Source organism: Pleurodeles waltl, chromosome 8, assembly GCF_031143425.1.
Source record: "Pleurodeles waltl isolate 20211129_DDA chromosome 8, aPleWal1.hap1.20221129, whole genome shotgun sequence".
NCBI classification, from domain to species: domain Eukaryota; kingdom Metazoa; phylum Chordata; class Amphibia; order Caudata; family Salamandridae; genus Pleurodeles; species Pleurodeles waltl.
In genome coordinates, this window is record NC_090447.1 from 16,197,890 (window position 1) to 16,225,810 (window position 27,921).

At 42.1% G+C, this 27,921-nt stretch overlaps 1 protein-coding gene across 1 annotated transcript in view; it reads left to right on the forward strand.

Moving 5' to 3' along the window:
- The first annotated feature begins 3,051 nt into the window (after positions 1–3,051).
- LOC138249295 (extracellular calcium-sensing receptor-like) overlaps positions 3,052–27,921 on the forward strand; it is a 66,820-nt gene continuing 41,950 nt past the window's right edge. Inside the window, exons 1-3 of the mRNA XM_069203252.1 lie at positions 3,052–3,133; positions 5,354–5,528; positions 12,461–12,752. Of these exons, the coding sequence (XP_069059353.1) occupies positions 3,052–3,133; positions 5,354–5,528; positions 12,461–12,752 (549 nt within the window). The remainder of the gene's footprint in view (positions 3,134–5,353; positions 5,529–12,460; positions 12,753–27,921) is intronic.

Below are 27,921 nucleotides of genomic sequence, written 5' to 3' on the forward strand. Positions count from 1 at the left end.
ATCTAATTAAGGCAAAGTAGGTCTCCACTTTCAAAAAATGACTTTAACTCCATAAATTTGGTGCTAGAGGGGTCTATCACCAAAGTATAAATATGGAGTTAGTTTTTCACCAAATTAGAGTTAAAAAAAATTACACTAATTCGGTGCAAACAGAGTATAAATATGCCCCTTAGTGACTTCGATTCAGTCCAAGCACGGAGATCCTGCAACAAAATGCTGGCATAGAACTTAGCCTCATTGTCCAGCAGGACTATCATCCTAAAATTGGCAGGATCTGATCTTGAGCCATTTTTATATAGAGGATGAAGGATGGCACCATGCCAGGACTCAGGTATAGTTGAAGGTAAAAGGCAATGTTCAAACAAATGTGCAATATTGTTGGCCCAGAGGAGGGGATCCTGCTTGAATAATGCCTGTGGAAGACCACTGGGACCGGGGGTTCCAAATTGCTTGGCCCTCGAGATGATGTGGGGGAGGCGTAATTTGAAAGACTTCCTTACTCCCTGCGGGGAGATTGGAGACCCTGTAAATGGGTTACACATTTTAAATGAGACTACGAAAGATCTATGGACCCCTCATCCAACGGTTCCCCATCCTGCTCGCTATCTAAAAAATGGGTGGTCAAGTAGGCTGCCCATGCTCCTTCTGAAATGTCAACAATGCCCGAGACCCTTTGGTTACTATTTAGATTATTGATAAGGGACCAAAATTTAGTGGAGTTTGAATCTCTACTTGCACTTAAAAGTTTAACCCAAAACTGGCTGAGTAATTTTGGCATTTGGTAACTCATGAAAAAAATCAAAACACATATTCATGCCACTTGTGAGGCTGTTAACATAGCATGTGGTTTGCTCAATCTAATTTAATCGCACCAGTGCACTGTGTGTAGTTGAGTGCCAGCAGCACACACCACATATGTGCCAGGGCATTCAATTCTTCTGTAACACACTGCCTGCCGTGCATGTATTGCAGCAGATGTGTGCACTGCACCACATGCAGATGGTGGACTAGACAAGCTGGATGATGCTCTCCTTGATGGCACTGGTTCTCTTGATGGAGCAGGTGCCACATATGCAATGCAGTGATTGTAGTGCCATGTCCAGGATAACAAGCAAGGAAAGCAGTCACTCCCCAGCAGGGTGTGGAGTATTAGATGTAATTTTGTACATTCCATCTGTTTTGGATTTGTCAGGATGTGCCCAGATGCCCTGTTGTTTGCCCATAGTTGAGGTATTTTAGTTTGTTTTATTATGTAGAATGCTTTCATCACTGATTCATGATCCATGATTTGGCGCACTGCTTGACGTTCACAAATTAAGTTGTCATTTACTTGGTACTTTTGCACATTTTAACACTAAAGTGGTTTTCCCACCAACAAATGCAGATTACAATGTAAGTGCTAACACACACTACTTATGATCTTCAGCCATTTTTATATAGAGGATGAAGGATGGCACCATGCCAGGACTCAGGTATAGTTGAAGTTAAAAGGCAATGTTCAAACAAATGTGCAATATTGTTGGCCCAGAGGAGGGGATCCTGCTTGAATAATGCCTGTGGAAGACCACTGGGACCGGGGGCTCCAAATTGCTTGGCCCTCGAGATGATGTGGGGGAGGCGTAATTTGAAAGACTTCCTTACTCCCTGCGGGGAGATTGGAGACCCTGTAAATGGGTTACACATTTTAAATGAGACTACGAAAGATCTATGGACCCCTCATCCAACGGTTCCCCATCCTGCTCGCTATCTAAAAAATGGGTGGTCAAGTAGGCTGCCCATGCTCCTTCTGAAATGTCAACAATGCCAGAGCCCCTTTGGTTACTATTTAGATTATTGATAAGGGACCAACATTTAGTGGAGTTTGAATCTCTACTTGCACTTAAAAGTTTAACCCAAAACTGGCTGAGATAGGTCTGATAGTCATCATAAACAGCCTTCATATAATCTTTCCTCAGTTACTCAGAATCAGAGCTTTTCCTGATTGCCCTTGCTAGCCTATTCCGTGCTATCTTTAAGTTCTTGGTTCCCCTGGAGACAACAAAAGACCAGGATGGGGCACAATTGCATGCGGATTGATGGAATTTTGACCATAAAAGGCAAGAAAGTTTGACCCACGACCTAATTGGGGACACACAACCCAATCCCTCAGAATTAAAAAAGTTAATACATTCAATAAGTACAGCACCGCTAATAGAAGCATTGCATTTTATGCGCTTTAGTGATCGAAACAAGCGCCACCACCCACTGGCCACTTGACATCATGAGCAGAAAATCTTGATTTAATAGATACAATTTGAGGACAATGGTTGCTCTCACTCCGAGGGGAAATCAGAAACCTTTCAATGAGGGGCAACAATTCAGTATTACAGATGGTGTAATCTAAATAGGTGTGAGATCGACCACTCATCACGTAAGCGACCATTCAAAACTTTGAAACCCATACTGTTAAAATGCATTACTAAGTATTCTCCCAGCGGGCAGTGCAAACAACCCTGGGGCCTTTATTGTTCGGGAATTAGCTGGTGGTGACCACAATCTGGACCCGCAAGAGCCTCCGTTGTATCCTGAAACAGGTTCGTGTTGAAATCACCAGTTATAAGATAGCTAGCACGTGGGTAATCCCTAACTAAATTGACTACAATCTGCATCAGTCGAGACAGCCTGCCCTTTTTTTCCTTAGTTCCGGGGCAATGTAAACATTGATCATTATGAGGGTCTCTTGCACAGTCCCATTCCTTATGACAATCCCCTGGATCCAGTTATCATCCCAGACCAGAGGAAGGATACTCCCATCTAATTTGACAGTCACATAAATGGTCAAACCACCCTTGGCACGGCCATTCTTGCTTGTTCTATAGGCACATTTCCATATTTCTAGGTACCCTGGCAGTGGACAACTGTGCTCGGCCCAGGTTTCCTGGAGGGCATTCATATCGTGACTGTTAAAGAATGTTAAAAGGGCGGCCAAAGCAAACTTATGCACAACCCCATTGATATTCCATGAGCATAGGGACAAATATTTAGGTGTTGGAACTAAACCGACCACCCGTGATGGTCAATGGGGATGACCGTGCAAGACGGTCGATGGCAGCCGATGCTGATGAAAAAACCCAGAAAAACCAGAGTCAGTGTGGTAAATACCATTAAAAGAGGAGGAGCCACCCAGGACACTTTTCAAGATTGAGAATGGTTTCAGATCTGTGGGAGCCATCAAACATTGAGATTCTGATAGTAACACAGGGTAGCCAGGTTCCTTAAAGGGAGTTATTGAAATACCTTCATGAGCAAAATAAATCTCTCCTGGAGAGAATAGACTGAGCTATTGTGGCAGAAGTTAGTGTAACCAAGGTAGAGTCTCTTGGATAGGGCCCCCTGGAATCCAAGAATTCGATGGACACAATTTCCTTAGAACCAATGTTGTTAAGATCCGAGGTAGCATTAAGGATATGTTCAATATGTCGTGGGGGCTCCTAGAGCGATATTCTGGGGTAAACACAAGTTTCAGAGTTGAGCTTTCCACTCGAGTCCTGAAAAGGTGCGTGGGAACTGGAGGCTGTATTCAGCATTATTATTATTAATATTGGGGTTATCATTATCATCATCATCATCAATAAGGGCAGTTAAACATCTGGTGCATTGCAAAAAATTACATAAATGGAAAATACATTGGGAGCATTAACCAGTAATTTTGGCATTTGGTAACTCATGAAAAAAATCAAAACACATATTCATGCCACTTGTGAGGCTGTTAACATAGCACGTGGTTTGCTCAATCTAATTTAATCGCACCGTGTAGTTGTGTGACTAGTTGAGTGCCAGCAGCACACACCACATATGTGCCAGGGCATTCAATTCTTCTGTAACACACTGCCTGCCGTGCATGTATTGCAGCAGATGTGTGCACTGCACCACATGCAGATGGTGGACTAGACAAGCTGGATGATGCTCTCCGTGATGGCACTGGTTCTCTTGATGGAGCAGGTGCCAAATATGCAATGCAGTGACTGTAGTGCCATGTCCAGGATGACAAGCAAGGAAAGCAGTCACTCCCCAGCAGGGTGTGGAGTATTAGATGTCATTGTGTACCTTCCATCTGTTTTGGATTTGTCAGGTTGTGCCCAGATGCCCTCTTGTTTGCCCATAGTTGAGGTATTTTAGTTTGTTTTATTATGTAGAATGCTTTCATCACTGATTCATGATCCATGATTTGGCGCACTGCTTGACGTTCGCAAATTAAGTTGTCATTTACTTGGTACTTTTGCACATTTTAACACTAAAGTGGTTTTCGGACCAACAAATGCACATTACAATGTAAGTGCTAACACACATTACTTATGACTGCTAGGTGTTTGTTATTTGAATTTAAAATGTCTTCACTTAGCAATGATTGACACAACGGTCATGGTAGGAAAACAATTATTTCAGTTTTCTGCCCCTTTGAGCTGCATGTTCTGGAATCCCACCAGATGGCCTTATGTGTGGATTATCCCAGTGCTGGGTAGGTGTGGGCTTCAAATTTAAATTGCTCAACTACTCTTTGGGGGTTAGACAAGCTTTATCTGACACCATGAAAATATGTGTTTGACAGCGTCCATGGTTCAACTGCAACTTATTATATCCTCTCTTGTAAATGGAAGACATAGCAAGACTGGCCACATTGATTTGTTACCTCGGTGCTCAAGCTCTTTTGATTCACAAGCCAGATGTGAATGTGCGAGTTTGCAAGACAGTTGAAGTTGAATACCACAATGTAGAAAACAAAGGGTCTTTTTTGTGCCTAAATTACCTTTCTCTGTCTTCTGCAGAAAAATATTTGCTCCTCTTAGAATGTCTACACAATTGCCACACCATTTTCACATCTCTACAGGGGATTTCTATTTTTTAGTGATTACTCCCTATGACATAAATTGTTTCATGTTATAATAGTAAATGGTTCTATGATCCTGGCAGTTATTAAATTGCAAAGTTGTCATTATCAAAAACACAGTTATTACCGGACAGTAAGACACACCTCTCTCCACTATCGGGAGATAGTTGCTGACTGCATAAATATACTTATACACATTTTCCCAGGAGATCCCAGAAACTATAAACACCTGACATTTTAAATCTCAGCGCCAGTGCAGTCTGTAACCTGCAGAATATATTCTTTAAGCCAGGGTTTAACTGGTTATCAAATCCACTGATGTTCCCTCACAAGTTCCTTGAGGACCAGCCTTCATCATTTGGTCGGTTCTTCTGTCCTTGGGGTTGTAAGGGACCTGTTTTGAATAAAACAATACTTTTGAACACACCCAGCAGTAAGCTACAATTGCTTCTATGGATCTTTGGTTCTGCATTCAATTTCTACTAGTCTCATTGGTTGGCTTGCGATCCATTGAGCCTGGGTGCGAACTCCAGAGCTGGGCACAGCAAACCTATTCCTTAGAGGGAGACATTATCATTGGAGGAGTCTTCATTGTGCATTCGGAATTCGTACCCCATGGAGGTAAAATGAACGAAGAGCTGATGAAAATGTCTTGCGATGGGTAAGAGCAATTGTGGGTGATATTTACTGCAGCACGCACAGTGACTATGCATAGAGCGTGACATGTGATATACTGTGAGCAACAAGTCCATGTATGTCCATTAGGAGTGGCCAAAGGCAGCAGCAACAAGAACCATATGTGATGTCTGTATATTGTGCGTTCTATAGTCCCTGAGCAGGAAATCGACAGCTGTCAAGGGGTGGTAGCTTGATAAGTTCAGGGCCACTGGAATTATATGATTGTGCGGCCACAGCATTTTTCACAAATTATGTGCTGCAACATGTGTCTTATAATCCATCACTTGCTTCATGATTTGCAGATTTTCACAGAAAATGTTTCTAGCTCAAATGGTTAAAAAATGACTAAGAACACACAGACACAAGTTGCTGCCCAGTGAAAGTCCTTTTGTAAAGGTTGACTGGTCATATTTCTGTTGCTTATTTCTATGTTTGGGTGTTAAACTGGTACTAAGGAAGTGCAACCTGTGCTCAGACAGTCTTAATAACTGTACAAATGACAAAATAATGAAGTGACACTATCATAAAATGCACCACATTAAACAGCATATCCTGCCTTCTCTGTATGCATAATTTACCCAGCCACATAATTCTAGTGGCCCTGGATAACGGGTAAGTCCTATGATGTTTTCTTAGGTCATAGAGCGCATGCTGTCAGGTTTTCTACCCCTGATACTTTACTGAAGTAACAATTACTGATCAATTTAGTTATTACTGTATTTATAGAGGTACCGCTATTGATATACTGTGTGGTATTTAGTAAAACAAATGTTCTCTGAAAACAACCTTATATTTTGTTGTGCTAGAACAGCAGATATAGGTGGTCATTCTGTTTTTGGTGGTTACCTGACCGCCATGGCAGGGGTGGTGGTCGGTCCGCCACCAGGCCGGTGGTGAAGACCGCCATATTATGACTTCAGCAGTTTGTCCGAACCCAAACCATGAAACGCCGCCTGTACGGCCAGGGCGGTCGGACTGCATCCCTTCACGCACCCAGACACCCCATTCACATTCATGCACACACCCAGACACCCCAATTTGCACACATACATGTACCCAGACCACACACATGTACCTAACACCCCCCATACCTCCTTTCGGACGACCAACTTACCTTTTCCGGCGAGGTGGTCATGCTGGAGGGGATGGGTCTGGCGTTTTCCACCACTAGCATCACACTGCCGACAGGACTCCGCCACGCCGTATGATGTATTGTAATACAGTGGGCAGAGTCTTGCGGGTGAGGTGGTGCTGGTGGTGGAACCGCCTCAATTCCCATGTCGGCCAGGCCGGAGGTGGCAGATCTCCACCCATAAATGGGCAGAAATCCTACCTAACTAACAATTTGGCGGTCTGTTGGTGGCAGTGGGTTCGGCAGTCTTGGAAAAGTTGTAATGACTACCAAAGTATCTAACTTACACCCGGATGGAGGTACCCATGATACTAAACTTGTCATATTCAGTGGGGATACCAAATCAAATGGTGACAGGTTATTAACTCAATTCTGCACCAATGTTAAGATGTGGGTCCTGGATTTTTTGATTGAAAAAATGATAAAAATGTTTAAAACCTATTTCAGGTCCAACATCAGCGCCTTTCATCATAAGCTAACAATATATTTTTGGATAGTTCATGAGAAGAATTACTAGGTAGATTAATTAGATTTTTTATTATAAAGCCTTTTCTACATATTACTCTGTCTTAAAAATGAGTGGCTTGATGTTGAGTTTGGCGGACAGAGTAGTGACCATCGGGAGGCAGAGGACATTACCTCCACCATCTTCATTGGGCTTCACCTTTCAAATGTAGCAATGTCTAGTGGCCCAAGGTTTATCTCTGTACATTGAAGGGAACCACCATCCCAATGGTGTAAGGTATAAAGTAATTCCTCTTCAACAACCAGTATTTGTTGGAGCCATACCCAAGATTACATGTGACAACACGAAGCTAAGAAACCTTGGCATCGTCAACCTAGAAATATTTAAAAAATCATAAGAAGGAAAGCTACACAGTGCCAAGAAATGCTGAACTTTTGAGGGACGGAAACACAGTTTAACTCACTGATCAGCTTAATTTTTTAAATATATGGGAATAGGAATGTATCATTACAAAAAAGGAGCACACGCTCAGTGCCCCCGCCTGACTTCCTACAAGGTAACAATTGAGCATGTCCCAGCAGAGCTACTGGGCACAGAACAAAGGTACACACAGTCTGAGGGTGGGGTTAAGCCAGTAGGAGTGCTCACTAGGGTCTGCAGTTCAGAGAAGAGACTCATTTCAAAATGCCAATTATGGCTGAGTGTCAGAGTGGGAATTAGAGTGGGAACATGGGGGGCACCCCCTCATACAAAAAGGTGTCACTGCAAACACCAGTGTCGAGAGTGAGTTGGTGTTTGACCTGCGGTGAATTGTCCTTCTAAAATTACGACGCAATCTGGCCCATGCATTATTAGTGAGGAGACACTTATTTATCCAAACATAATGAATCCTGCCAGCTGTCAAGGTTAGATAAAGAAAATGTGCCAGTGTGACTGGCACAATGCAGACACACAGGATACGATTCAGATATCCAAGATGTCCACCTCCTGAAGTCTCATAAAATCACAGTGAGATTTTTAAAAATCTCAAGAGATCACAGCGAAATCACAGAAGGCATCTCTCCTTTCTTGGGGGACAACTCAATAGAGCAACCATTTCAAAGTGAGGCTAGCATATGAGTCCTGACTAAATCATTCATTATCGTGAATCCATACATTAACAATCATGTTGGAATGGGAAAACAAAACTAAAAAGGTAGATTTCATATTCAATGCATGGAAGAGGGAAGAAAAAAAGGGACTTTTTTAGGTTTTAGTGTATGAGTTTGCTTTATTGCGAACACAGAGGACCATACCTACACCATCCTGGGAGACCTCCACCTGCCAAATTTAGAGTTCTTTGCCTGACCTGTGGACACAGTTTAAAAGACAGCAGCATCGGCCAGGATGGACAACAATCAAACTTTTCAAAATTATTTCATTTTTCTAAAGCAAACTCCCAAAGTGATAGTATGTTTTAGAAAAACAAAAATCTAACAGCTCTCACCACTTGGGATATTCCTCACCGGGTGTGGGTGTCCTTATTGTTTTTGTTATGTCCCTTATACTTCTTGAGATTTAAAGGACTTTACAATATCCACTATAAAGAGGGCGATCAGAGTAAAGCCCTTAATCAAATTGGCTCTACTCTGCCCGCCTATTGAAAGAAGTATTCTGTTTAGTAAGCCAACGAGGACTGTACTTTCGGCCCAACTTTAAACGAGGAGGGCAGGCCCAGGGTTTGGCAGACAGGGTACTGCATAACATTGGCAAAGGAGTATCTTGTCCGGCAAACAATAAATCTTATCCAAAGACTTTAATTTATGATGACTGTTTGTACTTTCCTTGCAATCAGTGCATAGGAGATAAAATGATTAATCAAACAGCCAATAGCATGAGGTTAGAAATGAATAATAATCCTCTCTGGAAGGTCCTAAGCCCCCAATGTAAATGCTAAAGTATTGTTAACATTACTTCTTGCAGACAGGTGTTTTGCTACACTATACTACAATAATACTGGTGGCTAAAATGTATTTACATTCAACATTTTTACCATCATCGTGGATCTCCAGGCACATAAGCAAGAGACACAGTGAACCGAGAGTGCACAAGAGGTGCAAAAGTGCTTGATAAAACAACCACTATTTAAGACCACCTGTGCAATTCATTAGAGTTGTTTTGGATCTTAGGTGTAAAGGGCATAAATTGTCTTGGAACAGTAATAAGAATTGCCAGATTTGCTACACAACCACAGTAAAATCTGCATGTCATCTGCATACATGAAGCCAGTGACTCCTAACTTCAACAGTATATTTGCCAGTCTTACTGTGTAAATACCAAATTAAAGGTGACACAGTGAAGAACCTTGTAATACCCCATAGGGGCTTGTAAGCTCTTTGTGAACTAAATGTTGCAAGCGTTACCAAATATTAGTGAAACATCTGCAGCAGCTTGACTCCAATACTTACAGACTCATTAGAGTTTAATGTGAACAACATGATCAATCATATCTGAAGCAGCGGAAAAGTCAACCAAATCAAAGAGCTGACATGGCCCCCATCTCTATCCATATTTGAGACTAGATTGAACTGTGTACTTTTTGCATCACATTTAAAGAGTTAAGCAACTATGAGAGTTGAGCACTTGTGCCACATGCTTTCCAAGCACTTTTGCCCCATACGGGAACAAGTGAATTGGTCAAAACATTTGGATCCAGGCCTCATTTTTCAGTAGGGAATAATAGTTGTGTTCTTAAAATCAGCTGTACAAGGACCCTTTCTAAGGAAGCATTTACAAGGCAAGAGAGTGACTGTGAGACCATAGGAGGTACTTGATAGAAAACCACTGCTGGTCTGGGATCGCTGTCCAGCGTGCCAAATCTGACCATCTTCAAAAGTCTTGATTTCTGTGACTGTTAGAGAGACAAGGAAGTAGGAGTGGATGTTGAGTCAATATCCCTTGTCATAGGCAGCGCCTTATCTAAAAAATAGAAGGTTTAAGTGTTCACAGAGCTCAATGCAGAGTTGAAATATTTAGCAAAACTTTAGATGTAGCTTTAAGCTCCTTGATAGCCTGGCACACAGCGTTCTGGGTGTTCTGGGAGTGAGTGATCTTGCTGGCTTTAAAAAGGTATTTAGTTCCCTTTATGGAGGATTTAAAGCTATTTATGTCTTTAATTATAATAAACTCAGCCATCCGCCCAGAGAAGATTGCACCATTGACGTTCTAGCCATCTGAGGTTTTATTTAACCTGTCTCAATCTGCAATGAAACAAGGCGTTTAGCCTCTATGCCTAATAGAGGTACATTTATAAAGTAGAATGTGCCTTTCTACTGCATCTCCAGCCGCCTATGGAATGACAATCCATGATCCACCATCGTCATTGGGGCAACCAATGAGGAAGTGTGAAAGAAAAATCAATCTCAGGAACTTGAAGCAACTTGTTGTTTTCCTGAGTACCTACAGTTATCAATAACCCAAGATAACTTTAGATGATCTGACAAATACATGGCTGAACCGGCAACTCTGTTACATGTAGGTCAAGAGACCACATTTGGTCCAAGATATGACTTTTCCCATGTGCTCTAACCCAAATATATTTAATCAAACTACAGGGAGATAGCATATTCATAAATCCATTTGCTGAAGGGTGTTCCAAGGAGTGTTCATCCGTAAATTAACATCACCTTGAATGTGAAATGGACTAGGAATACATAAAAATAAAATACAAACACTCCGCAAGACTATGGTTTGGTACCAGGAGGGGAACAACTTAGAAGACTGTTTAAAGAGGGCCACCACACCCCCATCCTTTTTTCTTGAGCCAGGGTTGCCCAACAGGGTTTTGTAACTTTTGTGCAACACTGTGATAATATCAGGGACTGCACTGTCATAATCCAAGTTTCAATGAAGAAAAGGAAATCAAACAACTGCTGTTCAATCAGTTCAAGGATTTCCAAATTGTGTTTAGGTAAAGAGTGGGTATTTAAAAAGGCACACTTAAAACAAGAGGGGCTTGTTGCAGGAAGTCTCTTACCTGTAGGACAAAGAAGCAGTGCTTTATTTGTGCCGGTGTTTACCTTTGCCAGTGCTTGGCACCAGCACTAATTTCTCACAACCAGCACTTTTTTTCTGGCAGGCCTCCACGTGGTGTTGATATCTATATATGTTTGAGAAAAGCACATTAACAGAGGCCCGTATTTATACTTTTTTAGCGCCGCGTTTGCGCCGCTTTTTGACGCAAAAGCGGCGCAAACTAACAAAATACAATTGGATTTTGTAAGTTTGCGTTGCTTTGCGTCAAAAAGCGGCGCAAATGCGGCGCTAAAAAAAGTATAAATACGGCCCAGAGTATTTTAAAACGCACTATAAATTGCCTTCCATGGCATTCTTTATTGCTTTGGTGACAAATTGTCGGAGTTTTTGGAGTGTGATGTTTAGAAGGTAACAGTGCCAGTGGCACTTGGCAGCACTAAAATGTGCAAGCTGCAGTGGCCTCAAGTGAAGTACGTTGGGCCCAACAACTTTTTTTTTTAAACAAATCAGGCACTGAGAACAGGGAAGTGTAAGAGATGAACTGTCCCTATCTGGGCCTTGGGGATGTCTAGGACTGTATCGCAGGATGACGTGGCCTCTGCCCATTGCAGTTCCTTAGTCTCAGCCCAGGTAGAGGTGCCAAAGCTTGCAGTGTGACTGGCCCCTGGTATAGGTAAATTAAGGGTGGGTGCAGACGGGCTTGCCTTTGGGGGATTACAAATCTATTGGTACATCTGAAACATCAATAATCAAAAACACTGGACAAACACCGCCCAGGACATCTACCACGCGCCTGCGAACCTGTATTCAATTAAAAAACAAATTGCCTGTCTCGCTCTTCCCATAAACCCAGCAATCTCCACTGTCAATACGGAGCCCTTAGTACAAATCGCCAAGGTGCAAGCAAAGCGTTAGGTATAGAATTAGGCAAATTTAAAAACACCCCATGGTAAGCACAGTTCCCAGAATCGTACCAAACTCACCTCATGTGCAACCAACATGCAGTGGATTCAGCTTCACAGAGTTGCTGCCATCCTTGCATGCCCAGGTCACCAAAATCAAAAACAGAAGACTACAACCATTTAAGACATATAACTGAAACAGTTGAGCCTGTAGTCAACTAAACAACAAATTGTCCATCTCATCCTACCCAGCAATCTGCACATGTGCAGGTGTTCTCAAACCCAACACAAAAACAAACAAAGAAAATAATTAAGTTACAGCGAATTTAGAAATGTTTTCACATTAATGCTTTTAAAATATAGATGAAGGAGTATTAACAATTATAACTCTTATCTGATAGATTTAGTATCCGATACTACAGAGATGTCCTGGCCATGGTTTTTGCCACAGAAGAAATCAATTCAAATCCCCACCTGTTACCAAACACCACCCTTGGATTCCGTATTTTGGACTCCTGCATGTCAGAGAGAAGAGCATCTGCTGGAGTTCTGGAGCTACTTTCAGGAAACACGTGGCTAGTTCCAGGATACAGGTGTCCTACACACCCACCACTGGCTGGAATCATTGGAGAATCCCTCTCATCCTTGAGTGTCCCCATGGCCAGGATCATGGGAGCTCTTCACTACTCACAGGTAACGGGTAGAATTATCTTGTATTCAAAAAATGCCACAAACGATCCCATGCTCAGTCCTGGGGTGTGATATCTCTGGAAGCTTTTTATCAGAAACTAGAATATACCTACTAAACAAAGACTTATCCACACACACTTTGCGCATGATGAAAGGAAGAGGGAAAGGTATGCAGGAAGTTGCCCAGAATCAGGGAACTGCACATGATAATGGACTGGATCTGTCCGGAATCGGTCTCTCCAGGCTTACAATTTCCAACTGTGTTTTTAAAGCAACTTCTAATGGGCTTCCTATAGGATGGAGAGTGCGGCAACATTTGTTCCCTTCCTGTTTTGGAATAACACTGGCTTCCTGGCACCAATGCAGGCACCCTTGCACCATGCTGGAAGCGTGTCTTCATTACCGTCAGGATTACTTTTATATAGGAAGGAGTACCTTCTGGCTCAAAACAATCCTAGGAGGCACATTCCTCTTTCTATGTTTTCTGCAGATTGCAGCACACATGGAAAGAGGAACTAACGAGGAGAAGTAAAGATATTTCTCCTTGTTGCACCTCTGTCAGGTAGACACACCATTTTGGTGCAAACCCATGTTTACAAGTCTTTGTGAATCTGAGTTTGCATCAACATCCACAGGTGTATGCATGAGAACACCCATGCTCCATCCTTGTAGTTCTTACAGGGCACAAAGTAGCACAAAGCAGCACAATGCTCTTCCTTGAGTTCCTTTGCATTTACTAAACCACACAAAATGCCTCACATGATTTTGCATTGAAGCTACACCACAAAAGTGACTCAAGCCTGATGCAAAAACCATGGGAAATCTGAGCCTAAAAGTGTCGTACTGGAGTTTCAATTATGGATGCATGATCATTTCCTATCAAGGTTTCGAGATGACATGAAAGCTGTTCATGATTTATGTGACCTACTGGCAAACATATTAAACTTGATAGTAAAAAGGCCAGAATTGAAGTGTGCATGTCAACCATTGATGTAACTGAATTATACTACAAGATAGTAGGTTCTATTATGAAGTCTCTTTACTTGTTTTATTTTGTACATCACCTTCAACAAAACTACAACACCCATACTTCTGCTCCTGGGCAGGAAGTTAGTAACACAAACATAAGACGTCCCCCCTATAAATTCAGTAGTCAATACACCATTTCCTCTTTTCTTGCTGCTAGAAATAGGTGCATTACAAAAATACTGTTTGCTAGCATGGGATAGTGTTTTGCTGTAGAACGTTTACTGTTTGTTTGGAAATTAAACTGAAAATGTCTTTAGGGCAACTTCACACTAGTGCCTGCAATCAAGGCTTCGTGTACAAATGTCACTTTTTTTGGTTAACTGCACATGTTAGCCTTCTTTTAAGGCTTGAGTGTGAAACTGTTACTTCGTTTCCATGCAATGGGGCTGGTTTGTTTATTTATCATTGAATTTTCCTGTTTCAAGGTTCACATGTAGAGACTTACATTGCAGCAGCACTGGGGAGTTTTGCCTATTTTTATTTCACGGTCAGATACATGCAGGTACAAACTTAGACTTCAGGTCTAAACTTAGGGTCCAATTCACAAAGGTAAAATTAGACTTTTATTCTAAACTTAGATCAGAAAACTAAGTTTGCAACTCTGGTAATTCATAAAGGGCATTTAAGATTGCTATCCATACGTGCTCACTCACTGAGGAGTTCCGCCCCAAGTGCAGACATAAAGATAGTAATCGTGAATGTTCTTTGTGAATTCCCAAAGTTGCAAACTTGGACTTTTGGTTTAAGTTTAGAACACAAGTCTAAGTTCACCTTTGTGAATCAGGCCCTTAGAAATTTGGCCTATGTTTATGTTTCTGAATTGTGCCCCTTGTAATAGCAATCAACACAAAGGGCCTCATTATGACCCTGGCGGGCGGCGGAGGCCGCCCGCCAGGATCCCGCCCTCCAAATTACCGCGCCGCGGTCAAAAGACCGCAGCGGGTATTACGAGTTTTCCCCTGGGCTGGCGGGCGGTTCCAGTTAAACCGCCCGCCAGCCCAGGGGAAAACGACCTTCCCACGAGGATGCCGGCTCGTAATCGAGCCGGCGGAGTGGGAAGGTGCGACGGGTGCTACTGCACCCGTCGCGTATTTCACTGTCTGCAAGGCAGACAGTGAAATACATTTTGGGGCCCTCTTACGGGGGCCCCTGCCGTGCCCATGCCATTGGCATGGGCACGGCAGGGGCCCCCAGGGGCCCCGCGACCCCCCCTACCGCCATCCTGTTCATGGCGGCTTTCCCGCCATGAACTGGATGGCGGTAGGGGGGGTCAGAATCCTCATGGCTGCGGAGCGCGCTCCGCAGCCATGGAGGATTCCAATGAGCAGCGGAAAGTCAGCGGGAGACCGCTGACTTTCCGCTTCTGACCACGGCTGAACCGCCGCGGTCAGAATGCTCATTGGAGCACCGCCAGCCTGTCGGCGGTGCTCCCGTGGTCGGTGGCCCTGGCGGCCACCGGCCGCCAGGGTCAAAATGACCCTCAAAATTGTTTGTTTCAGTGGCCTCCATTCTAAATGATGAACAGACTGCTTTATGTATATCATTAGAAACTGAATTGTCTCAAAATTCACAAACTTTTTTCTTAGAAAATTCATCCTCCTAATTAGTAACACTACGGTCCATTTTATTCACAAAAATACAAGGAATCCATCCCCCAAATATTTCATTTGAACATGGTTTAGGGGATATATGTAAAACAATCACACTGAAAAGGGTTGTGCCTTTAAATGGCATTTACGTAAATACAGACATCTTCCTTGCAACAAACACAATAGAGAAGGTGAGGCTGTGGAATGGTCTTCATGCCAAGATTAGTTCATGATTATCCTGGGTCCTGTTTCCAATATGTTGTGTGCTGCTGAAGAGGCAAAGAAGTTTGGGGAGTCAGTTGGACCCAGACGTAATTTCTGGTTGGGCCCAAAGCGTGATCTGCTTTCTTGGGAACGCAAATGCAGAGCTTTCAGTTGAGAGACACAAGCAACCATTGTTGGGTATTGATCCAAAACGTGGGGAGCTAGAAGGCTGTGATACAAGGACCGTTTCTCAAGGTTCTCTGTTTTGGATGCATTTATTAAAGATATTGGATGGTACCTTTAGACCTTTGCCTGTCTGTACAATACACGACTATTGCTGTTGTGTGTTTTTGGACAGATCTTCCACAGGGATGGTGACTATGGGGGTCATTTTACTGGCAGAGGAGCTTTCTACAGGCTCAATCTGCCGGCAGTATGGATACTTAAGGTTAAAATTCTTCCATCAAAGGGAGGAGACTTTGTCAACAGCAAAAGCCAAGCAAGGGGATGGGGAACTCAAGGTGGGTGTAGTGTCTTCTCCCCTTGTTACAGGAGGAGGCAGGCTGGCCCTTTTTGTTCAGCAGTAGGGTTTAATAGTAATAGACCCATGGACTTTACAGATGGTGAATGGGTTTAAAATGGAATCCATGTAACCTTAGTACAGACTGGGCACCCTCTGCCTTTTCCGAGGAAGGTTGATATCTGATCATTTGCAAAAGGAAGCTTTGGAATCGTGTTCCTTACACCCTAGCGGTTTTGTCAGAAACATCTTCCTAGTGCAAAAGAACAACAAATATTGGCCGGTGAAAAATGTAAGTGAGCTCAACCAATTCATTCTATTCTGAGATTTCAACATGCAATCTATCATATGCATGTTATGAACATCTTTCTCCCAAGGGATTCAAGGATGCACCTGGATTTGAAAGACACCTACTTGCTAGTACCAATATGTCAAAAACACAGAAATTACGTTGGAATTTTGTGTCAAGGACAAATGTTCAGATTCAAGTCCCCTACATTCAGTATATCCTCTGTTCCATAGTGCTTTACCAAGTTGATGAAGGCTCTGACTGTGTCCCTCAGAGCACAGGAACTGAGATGGTGGTGTACTTGGACATTATCATGTTCATTTCACAGGGGCAGGAGAGGTCAGTTAAGCAAGTTTAGGTAGCTGTAGAGTTGATTCAGTCATTGGGATTCATATCACTGTTGATGCCCTCAAAAAGGATGCAATTATTTGCGCCAGATTTACAAAGATGCCAGGCAACTCAGAACAGCGCTCAAAGTTGCTGTGCTGTATTGTGTGACAAAGGGCGAGCTGAAAATGAGTACCTTTCGTCAATTGATGATTGAGGAACATAGGCAAGTGCTCGATATCCTGTGTAAGTGAATGTGCATGGTTACAGGTCTTAAGGGATTCCTGTTGTTCCCTAGTTCGCATTGAAGAGATGAAAGGAATTTTCTACTAATACCATATGGGATGCAATTTGAAGATATTAAGAAATGGATGCTCTTGTTGGTAAAAGTCAGTATGGGCTAGATTACAACGTATGTCAACATGCCCAGTTTTTTCAAATAATGAGGGATAAATTAGTCTCTCTTTTCTGTGGTAGTTTCAAAGGTGGGCACAAGTTCGAGTGCTAATTGGACGACAAAAGGTACTCATTTTCAGCAGATATTACTTTTATTTAGGTGTGTTATCGGTTTATGTTAGGATCCAAAAGGACGTTAGTATTTTCGAACTAATGACTCACAGGGGCTGCATGCTGTACATAGCAAATACTTGCGTGGCTCTTGAATTCTGATATTGGGCTTTACTCAGAGTGTGTCACGTAATTTCTCTCTCACATAACATTCAATACTGGGTTATAGCGAAAATATGGTGTTGGCTAACTTTTCTTTTTTGTTTGTACACTTTATGAGCGGTCACATTATTCTGGTAATTATGTGGTTTCTCTGCTTATTTTTTTCTTTACTAATATATAAAAAAAGTTTTTATAACAATGATTAAAGCATGTATTCTTTTTAAATATAAGTATGTATATATATATATATATATATATATATATATATATATATATATATATATTATAATAGTATGTTATTGTGATTTTCTCAGCCTTGATGAAGTCCGGTGTGGACGAAACACGCGTCGGCTGATGTTCCTTGTGTTTTGTATCCATATATGTATTTTTTGTATTACATTTTTTATCTTTGTGATAATTCCATGTTGTTTAAATTTATATTGTTTGGATGTTGTTGTGTCTTCACATATTTTGCTTCATTTGTTTTTTGGTCTTGTCTGTTTTATATGATAGAAATATCAACACCATTATGAGAAATATTTTATTGATTTAATTTATGCTTGTTTTCTGTAAATTTGATTTACAAGATCATTTTTGTTCTTTAAATAGTGGATATATGGATTTTTTGGTGTGCTCCACTAATCTTATGTTCATTGGGGTATGCAATAGTCCAGCATAGTTGTTTGTGACTATGCTTAGACTAATTTGAAAACTTGTCTTACTTTTATGTGTGCTGTACAGTGCAACACATGCAAAATTGGAAATGAAAGAGAAAAGAAAAAACATTTCTCCTTTTTAACTCCTGCTTTGAATTGGCATTATTTTTTGGTGCAGCACCATGCCTACTATTGTTAGTAGATAGAGCTGTGCGTCAAAACCCCTGGGAATGCAGGTGTACCGCCCTTAGAATGCCCTTCTGATGCAGATTAATGCTTTTTGTATGTGCTGCTTTGCAATATTTGTTCTTTGCCAGTCAGTCAGTCAAGTAAGCTTTATTTTGCCATATGCCATAAAAGCAAGATAAAATCACATTAAACATATAAGCACCACATAAATAATATGTAATAAAATAACTGAAATCCACCCAGTACATAGTAAAAAACGACGCAGCATCAATGCAGGCAAACCCCTCCATCATAATAAAACAACATTTCCAAAGTGCGTACTACTTAGAAGCTTACCCTCTATTTATAGAGCCTTTGCCTAGTCCTCCACATATGTAGCAGAAAGTGAAAGACAGCAAAAACTAAACATTGTCTAACATCAGTTTTTAAAATATGGAGGGCTACTTGGTGCTCCCTAAAACCTAAAAGCCGCAGGCAGGGATTCTCCATTTTCTCCTTCCCTTTAGATATGTCGGACAGAAAAACAAAACAAAATATGGCCTTCTGCTTCCTTGCCAGCAGTATATCAAGGACAATCACTCCCACCTGTGGGCTCCCTACTGGCCCATTTGACAGTAAATGTTGCAATCAATAATGTACTGTAGCTAAACTGCAGATATAGCTTTCTTGCTGGGGGTCAATTCCATCTAGAAAGTCTTCTAATTTAAAAACATCTTTTAACTGAAGAAATTGATCAGTGAAGGTACCCCGGAATGAAAGAGCCAACATTTCATTGGTTTTGAACAGCCAATGCTTTCCTTTTAGAGTGGATTTACCAATCCTGGAGGGTCCCTCAGGATCGGTCCACAGCTTTGCACATCCCATCTTTTTCAAACTATTTGGATGTATCTGATCATAGATAAGTATGTAGCTCAAAGCACAAATACGCCTCCTGTAAAGGATTGGCCTAATACCCATCCTCCATCATCGGTTTAAGACCCACAGCAGGCCTATGCTGTAGCAATAGGATGCTGGTTGGGAGCCCTAAGAGCTGGCATAAGAAGAGATTCTCAGTACCCTGCAATTTAGTAATGTGCTTGTACCCACATAGTTCAGCCCCATAAAGGGTTGCTCTCAAAGTTTGCTGCTTATAAATATGAGCTATTGGAAATTGGATGGAATTGGGAGCATCCTTGTGCCATGAGTAATGTCCCAGTAGATTGCATTAATTTAAGCCTAAGTGTTTTCTATATGGCTACCCCAATCTAAATGTTCTTTGAGGGTCAACCCAACATGGTAATAAGTGTGTACACATTTTAAGGGGTACCCTATGAACTTAGGAATGGACCTGGTAAAGTTACAGGAATTTAAAATCATAAACTTAGTTTTAGCCACATTAGTGTCTAGTCCCTTCTGAAATCAAACACTTTCAAAATGGCACAAGATTTTCTGAAGGCCGATAGGTGATTTTAGTATTAAAATGGTGTCATCCAAAAACATTTAAGGCGGGGTCTTAATGTTGGCCAGGCAAGGGACATTCCCATCACTTTGGTTCAGGAAATAAATTACATCATTAACATACAGTGTTAAGAGGCTTGGGGCAAGGACGCAGCCCTGCCGTACCCCTTGATTTACAGAAAAAGAGTCCATCATCTCATCTGTTGGGCCACAACGCACTTGGGCACTTTGTGCACAAGTTTTACGCTGGAAAGTAAATCCAACAAAAAACTTTTTCTGTCACTTTTATGAGGCAAACCTAGTGCAAATGTTTTGTAGATCTGGCCCGTGGAGATTCTGGTGGGTTCTACAAAGGAGATTCTTTTGTTGCCAGAATTAAATTTAAAGGGGATAAAACGGGAGTTGAGGATGACACAGTCACAAAATCACATTTTTCTCTGCCAGCTGGAGGGCTGGTGGTGGGCCTGATCTCATTTTCACTTTAGGTGATTTTTTACAGGAGCCCTCCAGTGTCTGAAGATAGAAAAATTCCTAGAGGTCTAAAATCAAACAGTCTTACATACAATCCCTTTAGATCAGGAGCCAGAAGAGGAGATAAGTTGGAGGCAAAGTCATTTAGATGCATGGAATGGGCAGGACATCTTCCCTATATTCTGAGATCTTGTCCTAGATTCGGATGGCAGTCTGGGGAGTTGAGCAGAAAATGTGGTAGTTACTTGATTGGAGGAGAATAGTCAAGGAAGGAAACCTTAATAAACATACATTGTTTAGAGCTTCTTGCTGGCTCAATTGCAGTCCAGTGCTTTGCAAAAACAGGGTAAAATGTGTGATCCTCATTGCGTGGACAACATTACAGGAGTTAGATATATTAACAGATTGGTAGGGACAAGATCTAAGCTTTGGGTGGCTCTATCCAGGTTCCTTTGGGAAATTTGTCTACGAAGGAAAATAACTCTGGTATCAGAGTATCCTGAGACCAAGCAATGCAGTAGTGGATTGGTATTCAAGCACTACATATGACAGAGGTGAGTACTGTCTGGCTCGTCAAGTACTTCAAACTCTGTACCAGACATTGTGAACCGCTTTATGTCTCACATGATAGCTCTGTTAGGAACATTTTACAGTTAGAGGCCATATCCTAAAGCTATAGCAATGGATTCTTTTCTTCAAGATTGGTCCAGGGGAAATCTTTATACTCTTCCCACATGTATTATAATTTCATGAGCCCAGATCCGTAGACCGTTAGAAAGGGCCACATTGGTTACTCCATTGTGGAGGGTGCAGCCTAGGTTCCCATCACTCCTAGTACTGTCAGTTGATTGCACATTTCATATTCCAACCTTTCCTCAGCTGTTGAGGGACCCTATGGTGAGGTTTCAAAAGTTGGATTTGGAGGGCTGGCTCACTGTGGTGGCATTGAGTCTTTCTGGGTGGTGTCAGCCATGCCGGGCCTTTCGGAATCAGCTTCTACTTATATCAGAGCAACCTAAGGCAAAAAGACAACCCAGGGCCTATATGCTAGCATGGGACACCTGGAGAAGCTGGTGTGTAGAGAAAAGTAACAATCCTGTTTTCCCTGATGTAACTTGTCTGTGTTCAAGATTTCTGGCATCATTAGCAGAGGGACAGAATTTCTAAAGGACTACTAATATATATTAATCAGCTATAGCACTAGCAAATCAGTAAGTTGAAAGTAAATCAGTTGAGTAGTGTAGGAAATGACCATCGTTTGGATGGTGTACCCACAGAGATTTCATCCTGTAAAGTGTCTATGCTTCCTCTTTTAACATGGTGGAATTTGCATACTCCTAAGAGGCATATTTAACATACCTATATAGTTGATGTAAGGTTTACCCATGTTCTGTAAGATGAATACCACTAGTGGACTGAAGCACCTATTATACCAGTCACTGCAACCATTTTAAATATTAATAAGTCACCCCTATGTAAGCCTTGTAGCCCATAAGACAGAGTTCATACTATTTAAAAGTAGAACACATAGAAATGAATTCTTACTTGTCCTTACAGTGACTACCACCTGCTAGAAATTGGGTTTGGGGTTGGCAAAGTTCCAACCACAAACCACAATCCTAGTCTGGGTAAGTCAAAAGAACACCCTAAATAGACCTGTGCTCACCCCTTGGTACCTTGTCACAGAGCAGTCAGGCTTAACTTAAGAGGCAATGTATAAAGTATTTGTGAAACATTTCAAACAGTAAAACAGTACAAACACCACACACAAGAATACCACACCTGGTTAGAAAAATTGAACTTTTACTTATTATATAAAACAAAACAACCAAAATCAAAAAAGTAGAACTTGATTTAGGAATTTTTAACAATTGAAATGTAAAATAGCTTTTAAAAGCAAGAAGTTCCAATCGGGGATATCTGGTCATGCTGGGACAAAGTCAAAGGTTCAAAGGGTCATGATGGAGCACAGGCCAGCTTCAGAGACCCCATTAGGCCCGCTGAACCAAAGTACCTTAAATCCTGGTTGCAGAGTGTCGCGTTGGATAGGAACCACGCTGTCAAGGAGCTGCACTAATTTTCCCCACTCAGTCAAGGAGATGAATTGATGTTCCCCATTCAGTGATAGCAATGCATTGGCACTGTGATGCGGTTGTGTGAGGGTGTGGACCATGGCTGCACAGAGATGGAGGCAATAAGTCAAGTCCTGAGAGTGCAAAGGTTGTGATGTGGAATGCTGGCATCGTTGTTGAGGCTGCTGTCAATGGGAATGAGGAGACCTTTTGTCAAAGAAAGCACTGCAGTTTTGCTTTCGAAGGCGATGCACTGGTTCTCTCCACATAACAGTGGTGATGCGTCAATTCTGTCCACAACAGAGGATGCCTCAGTCTGGCTGGAACAAAACACCTTAGGTCCACTTCCAAGGGCTGGGACTGGGGTGGCATCACTTGGCAGGACAGACTCAAAGATAGCAGAGTCCAGGTGTAGAAGCAAGATGGTTGGAAGTATTTTATGTCTCTAAGACTTCAGATCAGGAGACCAGTAAGCTGGCCCTTATGGGTGTCTGGGTTGTAGAGATGCAGGTCCAGTCCTTCTCACTACCAGGCAAGAAGGAGGCAGGTCAGAACAGCAAACCAATAGTCTAACAGAGTCCTTGGTAAAGACCAGGGTAAAACTCAATATTCTTTTTTAGAGAATTGCCAAGACATATGCTAAATAATCATATTGTTTAGTCTCTGCTAGCATTGATTTAATGTATTTAATACATTTACGGTATTGAACCTATTTAATTTATTTAACAGATTTAGGGCCTGATTACAACTTTGGAGGAGGGAGTTAATCCGTCCCAAATGTGATGGATATCCTACCCACCATATTACGAGTTCCATAGGATATAATGGACTCGTAATACGGCAGGTGGTATATCTGTCACATTTGGGACGGATTAACACCCTCCTCCAAACTTGTAATCAGGCCCTTAATGTATCTAATAAATCTAATGTATGTAATATGATGAACATATTTGCTTCATAGAAAATAAAAAGAGTCCAGCACGAGTGGCAGTCCATGTAGTAGCACAGCAGCTTTTTTTCCTGGCAGAGTATCCACAGGTCCAGAAGTGTACTGATGTGGTGGTGTCTGAGGTCCAGTATGTATCCTCAGTTGGGCCTTTGAAGTGGGGGAACAACAAAGACATGCTTTTGAAGTGCACAGAGTCCATGTCCTTCCTGCCCCAGTTCCAGACTCACTACAGGGGTATATGCAGCCCTTTGTGTGGGGGAAAGTACACAGCCTATTCATTAAGTGTGAGGCTGTGCACAGCTCCTCCCTTCCATCCTGCCAGGATGACCCATCAGGACACAGATGGCCCATCAAGTCACACCTAAGCCCGGCTGTCATCCCACCCTAGACATGTGATATGAGACAGGCAGTAGGCACCAACAGGCTAAAGTAGGAAAATGCCAACTTTCTAGAAGTAGCATTTTCAGAATTGCAATTAAAAAGTTAACTTCACTATAAGGTAGATGTTTAAATTGTGATTCCAACAACACCAAACTTGAAAAGTTTATCTCTTCCAGATAGTGAATTACACTTATAAAATGTAATACAGTAACTCCAATAGTAACCTATGGGAGACGTAAACCTTGCAGTAGTGAAATACAAATGTAAGAGTTTTCCACTGCCCTGCACTAAAAGGCCTCTTCCAACACCACCCAGCAGCTATTTTCACTGCTGCATGCCTCGCTGTCCTATGTTAAAAACCTGAGTACGGATTAAAGGATTAATCCTATATCTCAGGAATTGGACGAGCCAGAAAAATAATTGAACACCTATTGTTTTCCCATCTTCAAACACGAGATCTGGGGTACTTTTACAGTAAAAGAAAGAGGATCTGCTGCAAATGGATTTAATTGCCTGTGGAAAACAAAGCTGGGATTTCTTCCGTTACTGGCTAGTACACAGGATCAATTTGGCACCTGAACCACCAACTCCTTAAAGCATTCCTGGATTTGGGAAGATTACACCGGAAGAAGGCCCTGCTGGAAGAAAGAGGACTCTTGAATTCTACTTGCTATCCAGGGAATGGAACTGCTTTCCAGGTGTTAGATGGCTGACCTCCTGATTGCCTTCTTGAGAAACAACAAAAGCACATGTACTCTTGAGTCCAAGAGGGCCAAGTTGACCACAGAGGACTGAACAGGGCAGGAGACCTGATTTTTAAGAGACCTGGGGCCAGATGTAGGTAGGCTTTTGCACCTCGCAAACGGCGAAAAACGCCGTTTGCGAGGTGCAAAAGCCCTCAAGCGATGCAGAAACACATTTTGCGAGTCGGAACCGACTCGCAAAATGTGTTTCCGACTCGCAAATAGGAAGGGGTGTTCCCTTCCTATTTGCGACTCGCACCGCAATTTAAGTTGATTTGTGACTGCGAAAGCGGTCGCAAATCAACTCGCAGTTACCATCCACTTGAAGTGGATGGTAACTCATTCGCAAAGGGGAAGGGGTCCCCACGGGACCCCTTCCCCTTTGTGAATGCTCACAAAATTATTTTTTCAGAGCAGGCAGTGGTCCTATGGACCACTGCCTACTCTGAAAAAAACCGAAACAAAAGGTTTCGGTATTTTTTTCTATTTGCAGCTCGTTTTCCTTTAAGGAAAACGGGCTGCAAAGAGAAAAAAAAAAACTGCTTTATTTAAAAGCAGTCACGGAGATGGTGGTCTGCTGTCTCCAGCAGGCCACCATCCCCGTGAGTGCCTAGACTCGCTATGGGGTCGCAAACTGCGACCCACCTCATAAATATTTATGAGGTGGGTCTTTACGACCCCATAGCGAGTCGCAGAAGGTGTCTGAAACACCTTTCTGCATCGCGAATTGCGAGTTGCAATTTGCGAGTCGCTTTGACTCGCAAATTGCAACTTGCAATTTGTGTTCTACCTACATCTGGCCCCTGGTCTCTAGAGCCTGTCCCGAAGAACTCGGGTGACAAGAAATAACTCTTTCAGCAATTGGACAAAATTGGTGTTAGTCATTTTTTATACCTCTAAAGGACCTCCGCAAGGAGCATAGGCATGTGCAGGAAGGCTATACACAATACAAGCAAGAATGGTAGATCTAGCCCTCTCGGAGCACCTTGTGGAGACCTGTTCAGCTACAACTTCCAGTTTAGCTCTGTTGAAGTTTTTTCGAGAAACACAAAAAATGAAAAGTGGGCAGATTTTCAGACGTTTTGCACTGGGTTAGCTTCACAAAAGTGACGCTAGCAAGCACAAAATGTTTTTTTCCTCATTTTTCCTGATTTACTTTCCAGTGCGAAACTTGTTTTGCGCTGGAAAGTTCCCTAAAAATATTGCAAAGCAGCACAAAGGACTGCTTTGCGTTACCCTAGCGTTGAGGGGGCATTACATGAGTGATACCATGGGAGATCCCATGCAACCACCCATGCCTTTTGCTGCAAAACTGTATCTACAAACAATAGTAGACATGGTTATGCTCCAAAAGTTAACGCCATTTGAAAGGATGAAAAGTAGAAATGTTTTCATTTCTCCTTTCATTTCTGACTTTGCATGCATGCTGCTCTGTGAAGTGCGTCTAAGCATAGTATTTTGTAGTGGAAGGGCACTCTTCCAGAACAAAACCTATGCTAGACTCACACACACACACACCAGTGCACTGTGGCGCAAAGGTGTGTGCCTGGGACACAGCAGCAGCTGCTGAAATGAGTGCAGGCGCTAGGGAGACGGGAGGAGAGGACCATATCTTTGTAGATATGGTGCTATACTGCTCTCTCCCTGTCACGCAATGCAGAGCAGCCTTTTTGACTGCTGTGCTGCATTCCATGTATTGTTTGTAAATCCGGGCCTAAGTATAAAGGTAAATTCTAGGTATGTGTGAAATTAGCAAAATTTGATTGAATTGTCTGAAATTTCTACAAAATTACGTGAAATTACGCATAATTCAACAAAATCCAAATCTATATTTTAGCCGAAATTGAATCCTCCCATTAAGTATTGACACAAGGCCACTTCTGTACTACATTTAAGTGCAGAAAATCAAAAGAACTGCACCAACTGTTGTGTTATTTCTATACATTATAATATTACATTGGTGAAATTTCGGGAATTTTATATTACAAGTGCGCTGTCAGAGTCTCCTAATTACACAAAATACACAGCATAATTTCACTGGGACCCAGCGTATTCTTGGATCAGAACAAAGGGGCACATCTATCCCATGTGTGTAGTTACCTCAGAAGACATTAAATCCACAATTTTTCCTGAGCTGACCTTATTGCACCAACTCAATGGCTTCAGTAGGAGTTCAATGTTGATCACTTTGAGGGACCCTCTCTGGCTACAGCCATGCGCCTTGCCTCGCTGAAGAATTTTGACTTCCATAAAAAAGACTAAAGTGGATATGATGATTTGGCAGGAACGTTAGCTTGTCTTTTTGGAGCTGGGTAAGCAGCTCAACAACTTAAGATGCCTTCAATGGGGCAACTGTGGCAATAGTTCCCTCAAGGTATAGAGATTTCACTGAGGCAAAGAACTCTACATATTCCATCAACCAAGGTAGCACAGCACATGTCTTTGCTGCCATGGTGGAATGAAGTGCAGCCTGCCAAGCGCTAATCAACTCTTTAAGTCTGAAGAAAAAAAAATTGAGCTGGACAGCCCGCTTCATCTGTTGGAGGTCTGCCACATCACGTTTCGACCGAAATCATGCCTAAGTATGGGTCAACCACAAGCTTGTTTTTCTATATTGTTTTCCTTTTTCTAAGGTCTTTTGCCTTACAATTTAAAAAAAGAACTTCTCTCGTTCTCCATATCCAAGTTTGATGCTGTTGGTGTCTTTATTCTCATCAAAATGTCTTCTCTTTTTATAAATTGGTTTGCCAATTTAAATGTGTTGTTTTCTGACTTCTGATTTTGTTGGTACTACATGAATTTAACATGTGGGTTCTGAAGAATTGTCTACTTTTATCCAGCTACTTGCATAAAACAAAGGTTCTTTAGGGAATGTGCCTTGACCTAACCATATTGGATTTAATAATTGATATGGGCCCCTCTTCCAAATTATCAAACCCATTTTTGACACCAACCCTACATCATGACTGGCTAATACTCTCTCTTTTAACTTAGTAATACAGAGAAGCTTTCTATGTTGCTCTACCATTCATTACCCATGTGGCAAATTGCCATTTCACGTGCAAAATCAAGTTTCTGGAGATCCCTCTGTATGCTTGCATAGTTAATTTATTTTTGGTCCCTGCAATTTGTCCTCAGTGAATTAGTGACTCAACTATTTTTTCATTCTGTCTTGTTGCTGCAAGACTATTAGGCTGTCACACTGGTCGTCTTGCATGTCCATCTGGCAAAATCATCTAGATAACCTTGGAGTTTCAGCTGTGCCACCATTCAGCTGAGTTGTACTTGGCTCCACAATGTGTGTATCTGTTTCTACATGAGGCTTTCTGCAAATGTGGCTCTATCTCCTTGAACGGGATTATTTCATTCTTCTTTGGTGGAGTGTAGCATTTTTCTGGCTCTTCTCTCTCTTTTTCTGATGGGTGTTTTGGATTCATTCACTTTCAGGTGATTGCTATGCAACTGGTCTTGCTAATGCCATCCACTAATGATTTGCACCCTCTGATTACCTTTGCAATGGGCTCTCTGGTGGGAGGCAAAGGACAATGTTTTGTTGAAAGCCACACAAGCTCATATGTGAATTATACCTTCCAGCTGGCTTTGGCTCTTGGAGTTACAAAGTCTTTTCATGATGGTAATACATTTAG